We start from the raw sequence: 17,512 nt of genomic DNA on the forward strand, positions 1-17,512 counted from the left end.
ACACCACCAAAATCTTATCAGCAGACTAGGCCCATTTGTAAAGACAGCAAAAATACACATTTACTGCCCCCTGCTGGACGACAGATTGTCTGAAATATGAAGTTTTTCCAGAATGGAATAAAATGTTCATGCACAGCTCATTGGGAGAATGTGGGCTATATCAATATGAAACAAGAATGCAAGGCAGAGCAGGATCTTTAATATATTATGGTTTATTATTCATCACAACTGTCATTATCATTATTAATTAAATACATCATGTGTAGATTTTCTGCAGGTAAGGAATGCATTTCATTATCTAGGATTTTATTTCCCACCAATAACAGTTCCATGTAAACTTAAAACAAAAGACACAGTTGGGGAGAAAGCAATGACAAAATAGAAAAACATAAAAGCAACAAACTTTTAAAAAATCTAATCAGTGGGACGCTCCCGATTAAAAGCAATCAAGCTCAAGGATTTCAGGACCAAAGCAGAAATGCACTCAGGACTAAGTGTCTCTGTTGACTCATCCTGGCCATTTCAGGCGTTGAGGACTGATTCCAGATCCAGATCAATTTGGAAGCAATGACTGTCATGACCTCTTGATTACTCAACACAGAATTGAGGACCTTAAGGAGCCTACCCAATTGGATGAGGCCAGGGCCTGCTTGGAGAAATATTGCTCTATCCTGATTGGTTCTGTAGCATTCTCAGGGTTCTCCAACTTCTAATTATTGCCATGAACACTACTGATCTCAGCAGTGGCATTGCTGGCCGTCAGTGCTGCTATTTGACAACATGCTTTGTGAACAGTAAGGTTTGCATAAACATGTTCAGGTCATCTTCGCCGACTCTACTCTGATCCAAGTGATTCTGAGAAGACGAAGCAAAATGTGGAGGAAAAAGGGGGAAAGCAGAGGCTTAAAAAAATAACACGAGTTGGGGAAAAAAAGAAATAGTGAACACAAAGGACATTTTGGCTACGATTACACTAAAGACCCTCCTCTCCTGCCCTACAAAAACAGTACAGAGAATCAGTGTTGAGAATCAACGGTTTCCACCAAGGAATGGTGTTACAGTAACTAACCGACACTATCCATCTAATGTACAGTATACATACGTTACATAACACTGTGTGAGTGGGTTAGGGAGTTATCAAAACATCATTATGGTGGTTGGTTACAACATACTGGCGTGACAAAGACAGACAACTTCAGATCTTCAATTACAACCCGTGTCAGAGTTGACTAAACGCCTCCCAGTATCTCATACAGAACTTTATGACCTTCGGCTCACTTAAACGTCATATCTGATATACTCATGTGAATCTTAGTTGATTGGTTGATGGTCATTCCCCTGTTCTTCAATCACTCTCAGGTTTAATACTGTAATAAGGTAAATGGAGAATTGTGGACCTAACATTACCCATAGCAACCACAGTAAACTTGAAATATGAAATTACATAAATAGGATTTATCTTAGAAGATGAAGACAAATGTGCAATAATGAAATCAAAACAGCCATACCAGTATCTATAAAAAAAAAAACAATACTTAACATTATCCTCAAACTGGGCTTCACATCGCCAGCCATCCTTCCAGTTAACCAGGTGTCCTTTACTCGCATAGAAAAATAGCAGTCAGATCCAAAATAAAGAATAATACATATATAATATCTGATTAAATTAACCAACTTTGTACATAAATACATCAGAGCTTGAAGGTCAGAGTTCAGAGGTTAATGCTACATTGGCACACCTGACCCGCCCAGCACAAAGTGACTTCCTATGGGTCCTAAAGGCGCAGGTGTAAGAGGTGAAACTATCCCATAGAGATGGAAAGAGGCCTCATCATTGTATCTGTGCCATTATAGCATCTGTGACAGCTTCATTGAGGCAATCTCCATTTCAAAGTAGTCAATTTTCTTCTTCCCGATTGGCTGATCCCCCCCTGATGACCTGGTTGCACGACTCCAGCAGGGTCACCAGTAGGGATCAGTCAATTAAGTTGGACGTCCCACCATGTTGACTACATTCAAATGGTGGAAGCCCTCATGGCCCTGCTCATGCTAAAACAGCCTTTTGGCCACTAGAGGCCTCTATCATTCTCTATGAACTATCCAGATGAGATTCAACACCCTACCTACCTACCAAACAGGAGTGGTCAACTTAAGTTTCTCAAATCACTCTAAATAGATCACATTCCAATGGGTTAATTTACTAAAAGCCTCACCCTTATTAACATTTGGCTAAATAAAATATATATTATTTCATTTACCACAAGCAAAAAAATAACAAATGGACATTTGGTCTGATGGGCAGATTCAGAGTTGTCATTGAATGTAGAAGGACCCTCCCTCGCTAAACTACCAGTATCTATCATCATCTCCCACTATAAATATACTCAAGAGAGACTTGAAAAGACACACAAAAATAATTGCATTCTAAAATTAAATCACTCCGTGTTGTTAGGAAGGTGCCATCCTGATCCATGCATGTCTGTCTGTCAAGGCTCAGAATGTCATGTTCATTTCTCCATATCGCAGTGTACATCTCTCCATTTACCTGTTGGGATTATATTCCTCTGTCACTGGTCAGAGGACTAAAGATCAATAGATGAGAGAAAGGGGGGAGAAAACAAGCAACTCAATAAAGAGGAAGACAAAGACATGAGAGAAAGAGCAGAGAAAATGGGTGGCAATATTGAACAGTAACTCAGCTCACTACGCTACTAAGGCACACACTCACACAACACTTAACACTACAATAAATAGGTCCTCCCAGACATCCAAATACCATAGTACTACCAGCAATCACAGTCCTCAGTGCCTGGGTTTGAGATATTTTTTCAATTGTTTACTTTTATCTGCAGGCATTCCAGTTGGACATCTGACCACAAACTGAACATGACAGGGCATTATGGGGAACGACTCAAGGGTCCTACATGGATTTAGGATGTTCCATTTACATCCAATTGCACCCAATCTATAACTCCCACCTACTCTATGTCCAACGGCTTGTCTGTCAGCTTTAGTCTGATAAAAACTAAATATAATAATAAACTAAATGAGAAAATGGTTGTGTGATGTTGGGAGATTCATTGTGAACCACACAGACAATTCTCCAGTTGCAAAAGGAAACGTGTCCCATCTTAATTATTCAAACTCATTGATGAAGAAAGCATGAGGGGGTTATATGAGGGGGCATGACCCCTGGGGTGCTAATAAAACCATGATCCAGATGTCTCCTGACTATATGTAGTCCACTATACAGGAGGCCTTCTCCTTTTCTCTCTCTCGTTCCTCTTCTGGGGGTCTTTTGTTTCCATGTCCTCTTTTTTTCCTTCTCCGTTTTCTTTCTGAAGGAATAACAGGAGAAACTAGGCTGAATCTCTTGGTGCTGTGGCTCCATTCTTCTCTTCTGCCTCTCCTCCCCCTCTGTCCTTTTTCTTCCCCCCTTTCTCCTTTTTCTTCTCTTTCTCTGCCCGCTCCTTCTCCTTCTTCTGGCTCTCCTTGTCTGCTTTGTCCTTCTTCTTCTCCTTTTCTTTCCTCTTCTCCTCCTCCTTCTCTTTCTTCTTGTCTTCCTTGCTCCTCTTCTTCTTCCTGTCATCCTCTCCTCCTGTAGCTGCTGCTGCTCCTCCTCCTCCACCTCTCCCTCCGTCTGGGAACGGGGGCAGAGGTGTGTTGTTAGCGGTGGGTGATGGGATGGTGGGTGTGATCTGCTCAGAAGTAACTTTGGGGGAGAGGGTGTTGGGTGGTGTATGGTGTACTGGGGCTGATGCACCAGGCTGGCTCTGTGCTGAGGTCTGGGCTGGGCCAGAAGAGGGGCCTGGACCAGACCCAACCAAAGGACTCTGAGAGGCAGGCGCCCTAGCTACAGAGCCACTTGACATGGGTGGTTTGTGGGTTGGCCCTCTGGGTGGGCTTGAAGCTGCCGCTGAGGGGTTCTGTCGCTGCATGGCCTCCATCCCAGAGGCCCCAGAGAAGGAGCCCTTCTTCTGAGAGAGGAAGGGAGTTTTGGACTTGCGGAAGCCAGGGAGGGAGAGCAGGCTGGAGGAGGCCCTGAGAGGCCCTGGAGGGGGGATGGACCCCAGGAAGGAGAAGCTACCCCCGGAGCTGATGGCGGAGGCCCGACGCTTGTGCTCGTGGATGTCCCGTGTCCCGTGGAGCCTTCGGACAGGCTGGTGGGTCAGTTCGCCCCTGGACTCCCTCCACTTCCTTACCTGAATACTGCACTCCCTCTCGATCAGAGCCTCGGTCACCGCTAGGGACACCACCTACACACAGACAGAGACATACAGAGGAAGTCATCAAACCAGATCTAGACACACAGACAGTGAAACGTCAGTTGACTCGTGTCAATGAGTCAGAGTAGGAGTATGTTTAGAACACGTGTATGTGTGTGTATACACTGTTTACAGTCTCACCTCCTGCACCAATAGGTCCTCTCTGACAGACTCAGGTGGGATGTTCCGGAGGCGCTCCATGGTTTCGTACATGCCCTGGACCTCCCGCAGTTTATCTACCGAGCCAAGCATCTGCTTGAGCAGCACCAGGCCCACACGGAACACTATCTTCACTCCTAGAAAACAGCACAGTTAGCTAATAGTTAGCCACAGCATCATGTGCACTGTGTGTGTGTGTGTGTCTTACCCTCACAGAAGAACATGTCCCACACACGTAGCACACAGGACCACGGCAGGGTGCGTGAGAAGACACACATGAACCACTCGGTCATGTAGAGAATGGGGTCTATCTTAAACTTCTTCAGGTGACGGTAGGCCATGGGACAGACACGACGTAGCAGAGAGAAGAAGATCTCTCCATCCAACTGGATTGCTTCCTAAAAGAATGATGAGTCGGCTCAGTGTACACCGAAGAAGAAGATACAGTGTGTGTGTTCGTTCACTCACCAATCCAGCGCTATAATATCCAGGCAGGTACGTCTCACAGATCTGCACCAGACACCAGAAGGCATGCTGCAAGTTGGGAATATACACATTATACCACATTATGAACACCTAGCCCCATCCCATTACTTCATCATTCTAGAACATTGTTCCCATTCCCAGTCTCCTCCACAGTCCCCCTCCCTCTCTCTGTGTCCCCCAGCAGCCCCTCACCTCGGCAGGCATGTGCATGAGCAGGACAGCAGCCACCGGGGCCTGGGCCTGGCAGTATCCCTCTTCAGGTCTGTACACTGTGTAGGCTTTCAGTACCCGGTACAGATCCTGCTGCCTGGAGGCCACACCAGAAGAGAACAGACAGTTAGCACACATGCACTCAAAGTACATTTTTATTGTACATGTCAGCGTGCTCTACATGGACTGAACAAATCCTATTATACGTCAGTAAAGCATGGTCACTTACCCGTGTCCACCGCGAGCAGCAAACATCTCATGGAAGGGGAACTGTCTATGCAGGTCCTTCTCTATAATGTCCAACCATTTAGGGTCTCCCTGCTCCCTCTCCAACTCCTACAGCGATTAAGAGAGAAAGAAATGTTCAGATCATATCTAATTGAGCAACTTTAAAGCAACATATCTAGTTGGAGCAGCATAATATGGAACAGGACTGAGTATAACTAGGCCTTTAACAAAGCATGTCTGTGTCAGAGTGAAAGCAGAGAAAGGGAAGGAAAAGGGTTTATCTGATATGATCTGTCCAGACCCCCAGGTCTGTGAAGGTAGACCCAGTCAGGCTGGATTATTGCCCAGGATAAGAGGCTTAAGAGCTGGGGAGGTCTCTGCGCCCCCTAATAAACACCCCTGGAGAGTTAGTCTGTCTACCTAGAGGTCACTGAAGAACTTCTGTATTCAAATACGTTCTTTGACTACAATGAGCCTAAATACAGTTGGACTACAATGAGCCTAAATACAGTTGGACTACAATGAGCCTAAATACAGTTGGACTACAATGAGCCTAAATACAGTTGGACTACAATGAGCCTAAATACAGTTGGACTACAATGAGCCTAAATACAGTTGGACTACAATGAGCCTAAATACAGTTGGACTACAATGAGCCTAAATACAGTTGGACTACAATGAGCCTAAATACAGTTGGACTACAATGAGCCTAAATACAGTTTGACTACAATGAGCCTAAATACAGTTTGACTACAATGAGCCTAAATAGAGGCTGTAGGAATGATGGCCTCGGATTTGAATGGGTGAAGAGTACATAGGCAGAGTTAGTCTTTTTTGAGTGTCTGCTTCACAATAGACATGTTTTGCATAGTGGAAGTGTGAGTATGAAGACAGAAAGGGCGTGGGTTAGTGGCAGTACCTCAAACTTGCCGGGGTTGGAGTCCAGGAGCTCCTTGCTGTTGGAGAGCAGCTGCCAGGCTTTAGCCCTGAGAGAAGAGGGGATCCCCTTCCTACAGCGCAACTTCACCTGGAACACACACATACACTTATGTTATACTCACATACAATGTATGTAATAGATAAACAATCTCATACCATACATAGACAGAAGTAGCTAAGTACCTTTTGGAAGCGTCTTGAGACCCATTTGTCCCAATTGTTGAACATGTCCAGCCATTTCAGCTCTCTCTGCCGTGCTACATCAACTCTGATGTCCTTATCACTGTAACACATGGAGAAAGAGTTAACAACATAAACACACATGCATGTCAACCACACTGGGCATGTAAGACAGTGTATTTATTGCTTTCCAGGGATTTTTCTGCCATTGAAATCCTTGGGTGGGGCACCTAATTATTATTTTGATATATAATATATTTTCAGGATGGAAAAACGCTTCCACTGTCAACGTAAACGATTTAAACCAGATTACTGAGACTGCCAATGTTTGTCCTCCATTGGGCAGCACTTACACTGGTGCTAAGTGTCTGGATTATTCCTTTCATCTGGATGATCAGAGAGTGTGGAGAGCACAGCAGAATGATGCCGCCATCATGGCGATCCACAAGTCTGTCTGAGGAAGACTTGAAGAGTCGCTTCAATTAGAAGTTCAGCATAATTCAGGATTAAGTGTATCGAAAAACTCCAAGAGGAGATGGAACACATAGCACCTATTACCACATCTTCATCCCCTCTACATTGACTGACCAAATGATCCAAGCTTATCATGCCAACCCCATGAGTGGCCATCTGAGTTTACAAGACCTAACGAAGATTACAAGAGGTGGATAACTGGCCAGGTTTACAGGTTGATACTTAGAAGTTTGTACAGCAGTGGGAAGTCTGCCAGAAATACAAACCATACATTGGTAGACATGCCTGGAAACTGGAGCAGACATGGTGAACCATCCCAATGAAGTGCTGGGAATTTACCTCATGGGACCTTTTCCTCCCAGCCGGGGGAACCGGGAATACATTTTTATTGGTGGTAGTGGACTACCACACACACTGGTTGGAGTCGTTTCCCCTCCGCAAAGCTACTGCATCTGCTATTGCTCTAATTCTGCGAAGGGGGGTCTTAACCAGACTCGGGATTCCAGACCAATTTCTCTCTGACCGAGGTCTGCAGCTCACATCAGGAATCTACAAAGAGCTCAGTACCTACTGGGGTGTAGCTGGCAAGCTAACCACGACCTACCATTCTCAGACCAACCTGACCGAGGGTAAACCGCACCTTGAAGGAGATGATTACTTCATTCGAGGGGGATCAGCACCCAAGGTGGGATCAGTATTTTCTGAGTTTCGCTTTGCACTGAAATCCGCAGTCCAGTAGATTTCTGGGGTCACTCCCGGCGAACTCCACCTGGGAAGACCACTAAAAGGTCAGATGGACAGAGTCTTGCAAAGTTTCAACGTTTCACCTGACTGCCCAGCATTTGATGCAGTCCAACAGCACCACACCTTGCTAGCCAGAGTGGAGGCCAGCAGAATCAAAGCCAAACAACGACAGGTCAGAAACTATGACAAACATAGATGAGCGTTTCCCACCCCAGTCTCATGTCTGGAGTCTCATGTCAGGATCCATTATCATCTGTCAAAGGCTTCCAAACAGTTCACTGCCAAGCTAGCTTCAAGATGGAAAGATCCATACCGCGTGGTGCATCAGTTGGGGCCGGTGAACTACTTGGTCTGTTTGGAGGACACTTGGGAAGATGTCAGGACGGTGCATGTTGTTGACCTAAAGCCCTGCTACCCTACTGCAGAGGAGGCAAAAACAACACCTGCAGGAACTCTTCTTGGAGGGGGACTTCCCTGGTTTAGTGTAGGAGAAATCTGAACCTGCATCCTCTCTGTTTCTACAGGCTTTGGAAAAATCATGCACGGAGCCTTCACCATGCCCTGCCACTTTAAGAGCGCATCAGCAGTCAGGAAGGAGGAAATAACGATAGCTCTTCCGGCTCTCTTTTAAGAGCTCTCAGTTGGCGCGTGAGTTTGACAGTGTGTGCAACTCGGCAGAAGTATTGTTCATTTTCAGCATGCTTAGTTGTAAGTGTTTAAGTCGATCACTGGTGTTACCGCTCTAGGTCGTGGCTGTAATCTTTTGGGACCGCTCCTGTCATTGTTCGCATGGAGTAGTAACAACATTGTTGCGAAGCTTTGAAAAACAAACTATCAGGTGTGTCAGACAGACAGACAGTGTAACCTGCAAGTCCCCTCGCCCTCTCATATTCCCTCTATCACTCCTGTGCTTTTTACTGCAGCAGACTCTTTTTATCCTAGATGCTCCTTGAGATGTTCAGTGTCGTTGGACTATTAGTCCCCTGCCAGTCATATTTGGTGTGACATTTTAGTTATTGTTTATTGTAGTTTGAACTGTATTGATTTTGTGTGGGACTATTTACATTTGGCCAAGAAGATTTTTTGACATTTTAAGGCCTTCTTTGTATTGTCTATGAACACACACTCCACACACCCATTCATACCGCCCCCCTCTGAGGTAATGCAGAATATTGCAGATCATCTAATGTTGATGACTGGGTTCTTTCTTGTCAATTGTTTCTATGAAGTTGCCTTTAAATTGCTCTGCCATTATTATTGGTTGGGTTACCCCTGTGCTGTGACGTGTTTTATATGGTGTCTTATCTTTTCTCTCCACTGGCTATCTGGAAAACAGGCTACACTCTAGGCAGTCTTCTGCTGATGTGCGTGGGTCTGGTAGAGGTACTCTATCTATCCTACTCTTTTCCTTTCAGCAGGGTTAATACCTGCCTGGTGCCCGAAATAAAATCTTTATCTTTACTAGAGGTCGATCGATAAATCGGAATGACCGATTAATTAGGGCCAATTTCAAGTTTTCATAACAATCTGTAATCAGCATTTTTGGACACCGATCATGGCCGATTACTTTGCACTCCTTGAGGAGACTGTGTGGCAGACTGACTACCTGTTATGCAAGTGCAGCAAGGAGCCACGGTAAGGTGCTAGCTAGCATTAACCGTATCTTAGAAAAAACAATCCATCTTAACATAATCACTAGTTAACTACACATAGTTGATGATATTACTAGTTTATCTAGCTTGTCCTGTGTTGCATATAATCGATGCAGTGCCTGCTCATTTATCATTGAATCATAGCCTACTTTGCCAAACGGGTAATTTAACAAGAGCATTCACGAAAAAAGCACTGTCGTTGCACCAATGTGTACCTAACCATAAACATCAACTCCTTTCTTAAAATCAATACACAACTATTTTTAAACCTGCATATTTAGTTAATATTGCCTGCTAACATTAATGTCTTTTAACTAGGGAAATTGTGTCACTTCTCTTGCATTCTGTGCAACAGAGTCACGGTATGTGCAGCAGTTTGGACCGCCTGGCTCGTTGCGAACTGTGTGAAGACTATTTATTCCTAACAAAGACAGCCAACTTCACTAAACGGGGGATGATTTAACAAAAGTGCATTTGCGAAAAAAGCACAATCGCTGCACGAATGTACCTAACCATAAACATCAACGCCTTTCTTAAAATCAATACACAGAAGTATATTTTACTAAACCTGCATATTTAGTTAAAAGAAATCCAGGTTAGCAGGCAATATTAAACTAGGGAAACTGTGTCACTTCTCTTACGTTCATGGCACACAGAGTCAGGGTATATGCAACAGTTTGGGCCGCCTGGCTCGCTAATTTGCCAGAATCTTACGTAATTATGACATAACATTGAAGGTTGTACAATGTAACAGGAATATTTAGACTTTCGGATGCCACCTGTATCTTATCTAACGGAACGGTTCCGTATTTCAAAAAGAATAAACGTTTTGTTTTTGAAATGATAGTTTCCGGATTTTACCATATTAATGACCTAAGGCTCATATTTGTGTGTTATTATGTTATAATTAAGTATATGATTTGATATTTGATAGAGCAGTCTGACTGAGCGGTGGTAGGCAGCAGCAGGCTCGTAAGCATTCATTCAAACAGCACTTTCGTTCGTTTGCCAGCAGCTCTTCGCTGTATTTCAAGCATTGAGCGGTTTATGACTTCAAGCCTATCAACTCCCGAGACTACGCTGGTGTAACCGATGTAAAATGGCTAGCTAGTTAGTGGTGGGCGCGCTAATAGCGTTTCAATCGGTGACGTCACTCGCTCTGAGACCTTGAAGTAGTTGTTCCCCTTGCTCTGCAAGGGCCGAGGCTTTTGTGGAGCGATGGGTAACGATGCTTCGTGGGTAACTTTTGTTGATGTGTTCCTGGTTCGAGCCCAGGTAGGGGCGAGGTGAGGGATGGAAGCTATACTGTTACACTGGCAATACTAAAGTGCCTATAAGAACATCCAATAGTCAAAGGTATATGAAATACAAATGGTAGAGAGAGAAATAGTCCTATAATTCCTATAATAACTACAACCTAAAATTTCTTACCTGGGAAAATTGAAGACTCATGTTAAGAGGAACCACCAGCTTTCCATATGTTCTCATGTTCTGAGCAAGGAACTTAAAACGTTAGCTTTTTTACATGGCACATATTGCATTTTTACTTTCTTCTCCAACACTTTCTTCTCCAACCAAATTGAACGTTTTATTATTTATTTGAGGCTAAATGGGATTTTATTGATGTATTATATTAAGTTAAGTTCAGTATTGTTGTAATTGTCATTATTACAAATAAATAAATGTAAAAAAATTAGGCCGATTAATCGGTATAGGCTTTTTTTGGTCCTCCAATAATCGGTATCGGCATTGAAAAATCATAATCAGCCGACCTCTAATCTTTACCCCTCTCTAACAATACCGCTACAAAGTACGTAGAAAAGATAATGGACCAACATATATTTTGAAAATTTATAATAGAATCTCTGAGAACTAACATCAGCAAAATAAAAGCTACAAAAATTACAAAAACAATTAACTGAACAGTATTAACTTTGTTATTATGTTTGAGCAAAAGAACAGCATTAGAAATGGCAAAATGCATAGAATTGCAGGTAATTCACCTTAAAAAACTGCAAAAATGTTCTCAGCTCCAAGTCAGAATATGTAGAAACGGAGGAAATTAGCACCATTTTCTCTCAGTTTCATGGCATAATATGAAGAATTGCTGGAAAGTAGATTTAAAACAGCAAAAATGTATCTCAGTGCCATGGAGAAATTTGGAGAATTGCAGGAAAGTGTCTTAAAAATATAAAAAATTGGGGGCCTCTAAAATGTAGCCCCACTGACGGGCTGACTGTGCCCCTTGTCACAACCCCTGCCATGCACACCACTTAAGCACATTTTTTTATCCAGAAAAAAACCCTGTTATCTAAATATGGATATCCTAAGATTGGATGCAGCCACAGGGTCATGTTCATTCAGTAGATTCCAAACAGGAGCGAGTTATTTTAAATGGAAGCTGTGCGACCTGAGATTCTTTAAAAGGAATACTCATCTACAGATTTATATTATACTTCATATTATATGCTCATTTACAATATTCTGTCCTACACTACTCTCTCTCACACAGACACCCTTTGATAACGACCCTGAAGGGGAACAGGCTTAATCAATACCAAACTAAATCAATAAAACAGAGGAGGAAGTGCACTTAGAGAGACTGTCCGAGGGGAGGGGCAAGATACGTTCTCCAGGAGGAGAGGGAGAGGGAAATGAGTGGCTGGGCGAGGCACAGTCAGTACATATTGTGTCACAAAAGCGCTCTCAGCACTATCTATCTGAGTCACACAAAGGAGAGATGAAGGACAGACCGATAAGTTTAAAGTGGATATAGGGAAGACTGGACAGAAAGGGTGGGGAGGGAGAGATCACTTAGGGCAAGCTGGGTGACTCGGAGAAGATGACCAAGCCAGGAAAGACGGTTGATTGTCAAAGACTCCAGCCACCCAAATCATAGAGTTCTCTCTGCTACCGCACGGCAAGCGGCACCAAAAGCTCCATAACAGTTTCTATCCCCAAGCCATAAGACTGCTTAACAGTTAATCAAATAGTTACCTGGAGTATTTGCATTGACCCCCTTTGTTAATGATACGTTTTTGCACCGACTCTCTTGCACAGACTCTATGTACACTCACAGGACTCTAACCACACACTCACACATACTACACTGACATTCCAACACACACACATGCATATTGACGCTACACATGCACATATACATTCACATTATGCTTCTGCTACTCTCTGTTTAGATCTATGCATAGTCACTTTACCCCTACCTTCATGTGCATATTACCTCAATGACCTCATACCCCTGCACATTGACTCGGTACCCTTTGTATATAACCTCATTATAGTTATTTTATTGTGTTACTATTTTTCCTTTAGTTTATTTAGCAAATGTTTTACTTTTTTTCTTATTTTTTTACTCTGCACTGTTGGTTAATTAAGGACTAGTAAGTAAGCATTTTACAGTAAGGTCTACTACACCAGTTGTAGTCGGCGCATGTGACAAATAGAATTTTCTTTAAGACAGAAAAAACAAACCAGTGTAATTGCCCATCTACAGTCAAGAGTGAAGACACATTAGATGTGTATTTTACATGGGGGGGGTGCATAGAGTGAGGGTGTGTTTTTGTTTTACCATGCCCACCTGCCCTCGCTGTACTGGGTCCCGCCGAGGAAGCCATATTTGTCAGTGCGTCTAACAGCCAGGCCGTTGATCTCCGAGTCTGACCCGATAGAGCTTCCATCCTCCCCCAGGCCAGACAGAGACTCCAGGGTCCCTGACATCATGCTGGCTGACTCTAGGTAGCTGAGGGTGTCTGGGGCTGGGGCTCTGGGGTAGGGCAGGGAGAAGGAGACAGGTTCCTGGATCACTGGAGGGCTTGGGTGCCCTGCTCTGGAGGGGGTGTTGGGTAGCTCTGCCATTCTGGGAGATTGGCTTGAGGTCTCAGGTATGGGAGACAGGCTGGGGGTGTCCAGTTTGGGAGGGGGTTGAGGGTTTGGGTGAGGGTTTTGGCTTTCTTTTGGTGGCTGAGGATTTTGTGCTTCAGGGGCTTCAGCTGCTGCTGTTTGGGTGGAGTCTGGAGGAGGGGGAGTGTAAGTGGGGGCAGGAGGAGGGGGAGTGTAAGTGGGGGCAGGAGGAGGGGGATATTCCACCATAGACTGAGGCTGAGCATAATCAGTAGCAGGATTAGTGTTCACAGTGACATGAACACTGGGGTAGAGATTAGGGGTGAGATTAAGACCAGAGGGGCTGGTAGGCTGCTGTGTTACCTCCTGTACCTCTTGTTCACTGTGGGCCTGTGTAAGGCCCTCTGAGGGGGCATTTAACAGCTCCTTGCCCCCTGGGTTACTCACTTCCTGCTTTACAGCCAACATTGGGCTGGCACCTGCCTCCATGTCTGTCTCCTTCACTCCCTCCCCCTGGCACAATGCTACATCTACAGGTGGGATGGCAGGAGTACCTAGGGCTATTACAGGTAAGGCAGCAGGTCTCTCTAGGGGTATTAGAGGTGGGGGCACTGGAGTCTCTGGAGTTAACGCTGATGAGACGCGTTTGGGGGGACTCGGTGGAGGTCCTCTCCCCCCTCTCTTGGGAGACTTGGGAGAAGGAGGGTGAGAAGGAAGCGTCTCTCCTGGTACAGTTAATGTCAGAGAAGCTTTGTCACCGTACAGAGAAGACTTGGGGATGGGGTTCTTCTTAGGGGGCTCTGGGGTGGTGCTGCTGGGAGGAGAGGGGGCAGTAGAGGGTATGGGGAAGGAGGGGGCAGCATGTGTGTCACCTATAGCTGGAGGTGAGGGGATTAGGGCGGAGATTTCGGCCATGGCGCCTCCTTATTTTCTCCTTGACAGATGGAAAGAGAAGACAGAAAGGTTTCATGAGAAACCAAAGTTAACAGAACTCATGATCACATGGAAACAACCTCTCCACATTTCCATAGTGTATTAGAGTAAATTATGTTGGACTGATGATAATAAATAATACTGAGGCCATCAGTCCCTGCCCCACTCTTTTCAGACAAGTTTTTCACAACAACAAAAAAGCCCTTGCTGCCACAACATTAAATGAAGAAGTTGGCTGTATATTTCAAAATCATGGACATTATTTGAGAGATAGGCTAATGCCCAAAGCTTTACTGGCTACTATATTGGTGAAATTGCAGTTTTGAACAGTGGGGAAGATTATAATAACAGACAATGAAAACAAGATAACATTTAACAAACACAGTTCCCTATATCTGAAAGAGGACATTCATTACACACCTACCCCCTACTCTATGTCTTCTATTTGATATTTAGTTAGTGGACATGGATTTGGATTTTTCGAATTATTGCCCATTGGGGTATTTTCAACAAGCACCATCTCCACAATACAGTAACAATAAAGTAATAGGTAGAATTATGCATGTCTATCTGAGGTTTCGCTTCATTTTGTTCAATATGATGATTTGACCTGTGTTATATACTATACCCAAACCCACCTCTCCATTTCTGCCCAATATCTCTCCAGTGTCATCGAACACTGAAAATCCACGGACAATCTACAGAGCTTGATGTTGACAATGACATGTCTACAATTCAAATACATTGTAGAATACATTCATTCAAAAGACTGCCTGGCCCTTACGATCAACTCAGGTGTGGCCACAAACAATATCAAGTGCATGCACTAACAAGCACAACAGTCAGACAAAATTACCTTCGCTAGCATCCACCGATACAGTAACGTATTTCTTCTACCAAGATTACGGACAATATTATATTTCGCTGTGATCTAAGCAGGTTGGTTTGCTAACTCGCGTCAGCCAACACGCTAACTACCTAGCTACTATATCTACCTAAAAACGAACGATTGTGTTTTCATATCCTCTCGATGCCTCATTCAAAGCGACACAACTTCCCGATTCAACCACAGGAAAATTATATTGTTGCCTAACAGGCATCTTAGTTTTCTAGTTAACTAATGGTCCACTACCCTCCCTGACGTCGGGGCCCTGCCTGACCATAGGGTCCACGGCCTTGCCCATCCGCTTCCCTCGCTCTAAACTCTCTCGTGTAAACTTACCCACGGCCCGCGTGTCTACGTGTTCCGTCCGCCTGGACGCCCAGGGTAGGGGGTTTGTCCGCGGGCCCCCCACAGCTCCGGTCCGCTAAGCTCCCCGTTCAATGAAAGCACGACAATGAGAAACTGGACTGTCCAGGCAACAAAAGGGAAATAAATAGACAACGGCTGAGCAGGTTAGGAGGCGCAATGTCCCCCAAAACTAGCTAGCTAGTTAGCCTAGCTTGCTGGATAATGATGTTAGAAGGGTGTTGTTAACCTAGCTGTCTGTTTGGGTTACTCTCTGGCATAACTGCAGAGAGATTAAATCTTACAGATGTATATCATTTTACGACCAAATGGTATTCCTTTCTCCCAAACTGTCCTTCACAATCAGTGTGGTCGTGCTGCTGTTAGACATTTAGCACAAATCGCCTGCATTTCCTACTGCTGACAGCCACGTGCGCGCTCCTGTTAGTGCGTCGGGCACTCACACGTATAGGCATAATCGGGACCATCTGTCAACACGAGTGCAGAACATGGCAAAGAAAATAATAATATCAGGTTAAACTAGAACTAAGTACATAGTATTTGTCTCAAATAATCTTTAATTTTCAAATATGTTGTTGAATCTGTATATGCACCATTTGATTGAACTAAACTATCTTCTGTTTTTTCACGGTAGCATACATTTGCCGGATTGTCGCTGTCTCTCAGTACTCTGCTTCCCTCTGCTGTTGGTATAAGGCCAAGACTTTTTAGAATTATACCGACATCTCTACAATTTAACAGCAGGTAGCACAAGACTTTAAGACCAGTATGAGACCAGTAGGTGGCATAAGATATTAACATTAACACGTTGTAAAACAAACTCAGTGTTGCCAATTGACTGACTTTTCAGTTCCAATCATTACCATGAACATAATGTACATTATCGATGAAGTATGCATTATGATACATCATTCTACAAATATATTGTCGTAATCCTGTAATATCCTGTTTCCCCGAATCGTGGCTGAACAAGGATATGGTAAATATACAGTACCAGTCAAATGTTTGTACACACCTACTCATTCCAGGGTTTGTCTTTATTTTTATTTTCTACATTGTAGAATAATAGTGGAGACATCAAAACGATTAAATAACACATATGGAATCATGTAGTAACCACAATATGTTATATTTGGGATTCTTCAAATTAGCCACCTTTTGCCTTGATGACAGCTTTGCACGCTATTGGCATGCTTACTTACAAGCCCTTAACCAACAATGCAGTACAATAAACATTTAGAAATATTTCCTAAATGTATTTCCTACCATTTTTATAAAAAGTAACACAGTAAAATTACATAACAATTACGAGGCTATATACAGGGGGCACCGGTACCAAGTCAATGTGCGGGGGTACAGGTTAGTCGAGGTAATTTGTACATGTAGGTAGGGGTAAAGTGATTATGCATGATAATAAACAGTGAGTAGCAGCAGTGTAAAAAACAATGGGGGGCCAATGTAAATAGTCCGGGTGGCCATTTTATTAATTGTTCAGCAGTCTTATGGCTCAGCAGTCTTTTGGTACCCTTTTGGTACCCAGATCTGTGCATCGACTTCGACCTCATGGCTTGGTTTTTGCTCTGACATGCGCTGTGAATTGTGGGACCTTATATTGACAGGTGTGTGCCTTTCCAAACCATGGCCAATCAATTTAATTTACCCCAGGTGGACTCCAATCAAGTTGTAGAACCATCTCAAGGATGATCAATGGAAATAGGATGCACCGTAGGTTTGAATACTTATGTAAATAAGGTATTTTTATTTTTAATAAATGTTCACAATATTCAAAACATCTGATTTTGCTTTGTCATTATGGGGTATTGTGTGTAGATTGATGAGGGGGGGAAATTATTTAATCAATTTTAGAATAAGGCTGTAACGTAACAAAATGTGGAAAAAGGGAAAGGATCTGAATACTTTCCAGATGCACTGTACATTTGACATCCACAGTAGTACCATGCACAACAGAGGAGGCTGGTGGGAAGAGTTATAGGAGGACAGGCTCGTAATAATAGCTGAAATGAAATGAATGGAACGGAGTTAAACACGTGGTTTCCATGCGTTTGATGTTCCTTTCATTCTATTGTGTACTTTGTAGGGTTTGGAAGTCAATAAGCGTTACTCAATTGTTATTG

General features: G+C 43.7%; 1 protein-coding gene across 2 annotated transcripts; it reads right to left on the reverse strand.

The window, feature by feature from the left end:
- Positions 1-189: 189 nt before the first annotated feature.
- Positions 190-15,821, reverse strand: LOC110538635 (TBC1 domain family member 10B). Of its 2 annotated transcripts, none has more exons than XM_021625575.2 (10): positions 15,351-15,821; positions 12,933-14,129; positions 6,471-6,570; positions 6,268-6,375; positions 5,350-5,456; positions 5,103-5,217; positions 4,893-4,958; positions 4,633-4,822; positions 4,407-4,561; positions 190-4,256 (listed from the first exon to the last, which is right to left on the reverse strand). In XM_021625575.2, the coding sequence occupies exons 2-10, from the start codon at positions 14,108-14,110 to the stop codon at positions 3,360-3,362; spliced, it is 2,916 nt and encodes a 971-aa protein (XP_021481250.2). In that variant the 5' UTR covers positions 14,111-14,129; positions 15,351-15,821; the 3' UTR covers positions 190-3,359. The 2 variants fall into 2 exon arrangements, with proteins under 2 accessions (XP_021481250.2, XP_021481249.2); XM_021625574.2 differs by having other exon boundaries at positions 12,924-14,129.
- Positions 15,822-17,512: the final 1,691 nt, after the last annotated feature.

This window comes from Oncorhynchus mykiss, chromosome 12 (genome assembly GCF_013265735.2).
Source record: "Oncorhynchus mykiss isolate Arlee chromosome 12, USDA_OmykA_1.1, whole genome shotgun sequence".
NCBI lineage: Eukaryota > Metazoa > Chordata > Actinopteri > Salmoniformes > Salmonidae > Oncorhynchus > Oncorhynchus mykiss.

Excerpts from the sequence above, each read along its gene's own strand:
- LOC110538635 (XM_021625574.2), bottom strand. The coding sequence starts at position 14,110 with ATGGCCGAAATCTCCGCCCTAATCCCCTCACCTCCAGCTATAGGTGAC. Across the intron at positions 5,218-5,349 it reads GCTGCTCGCGGTGGACACGG|GCAGCAGGATCTGTACCGGG; the intron begins GTAAGTGACCAT and ends TGTGGCCTCCAG. Across the intron at positions 4,257-4,406 it reads AGGACCTATTGGTGCAGGAG|GTGGTGTCCCTAGCGGTGAC; the intron begins GTGAGACTGTAA and ends GTCTGTGTGTAG.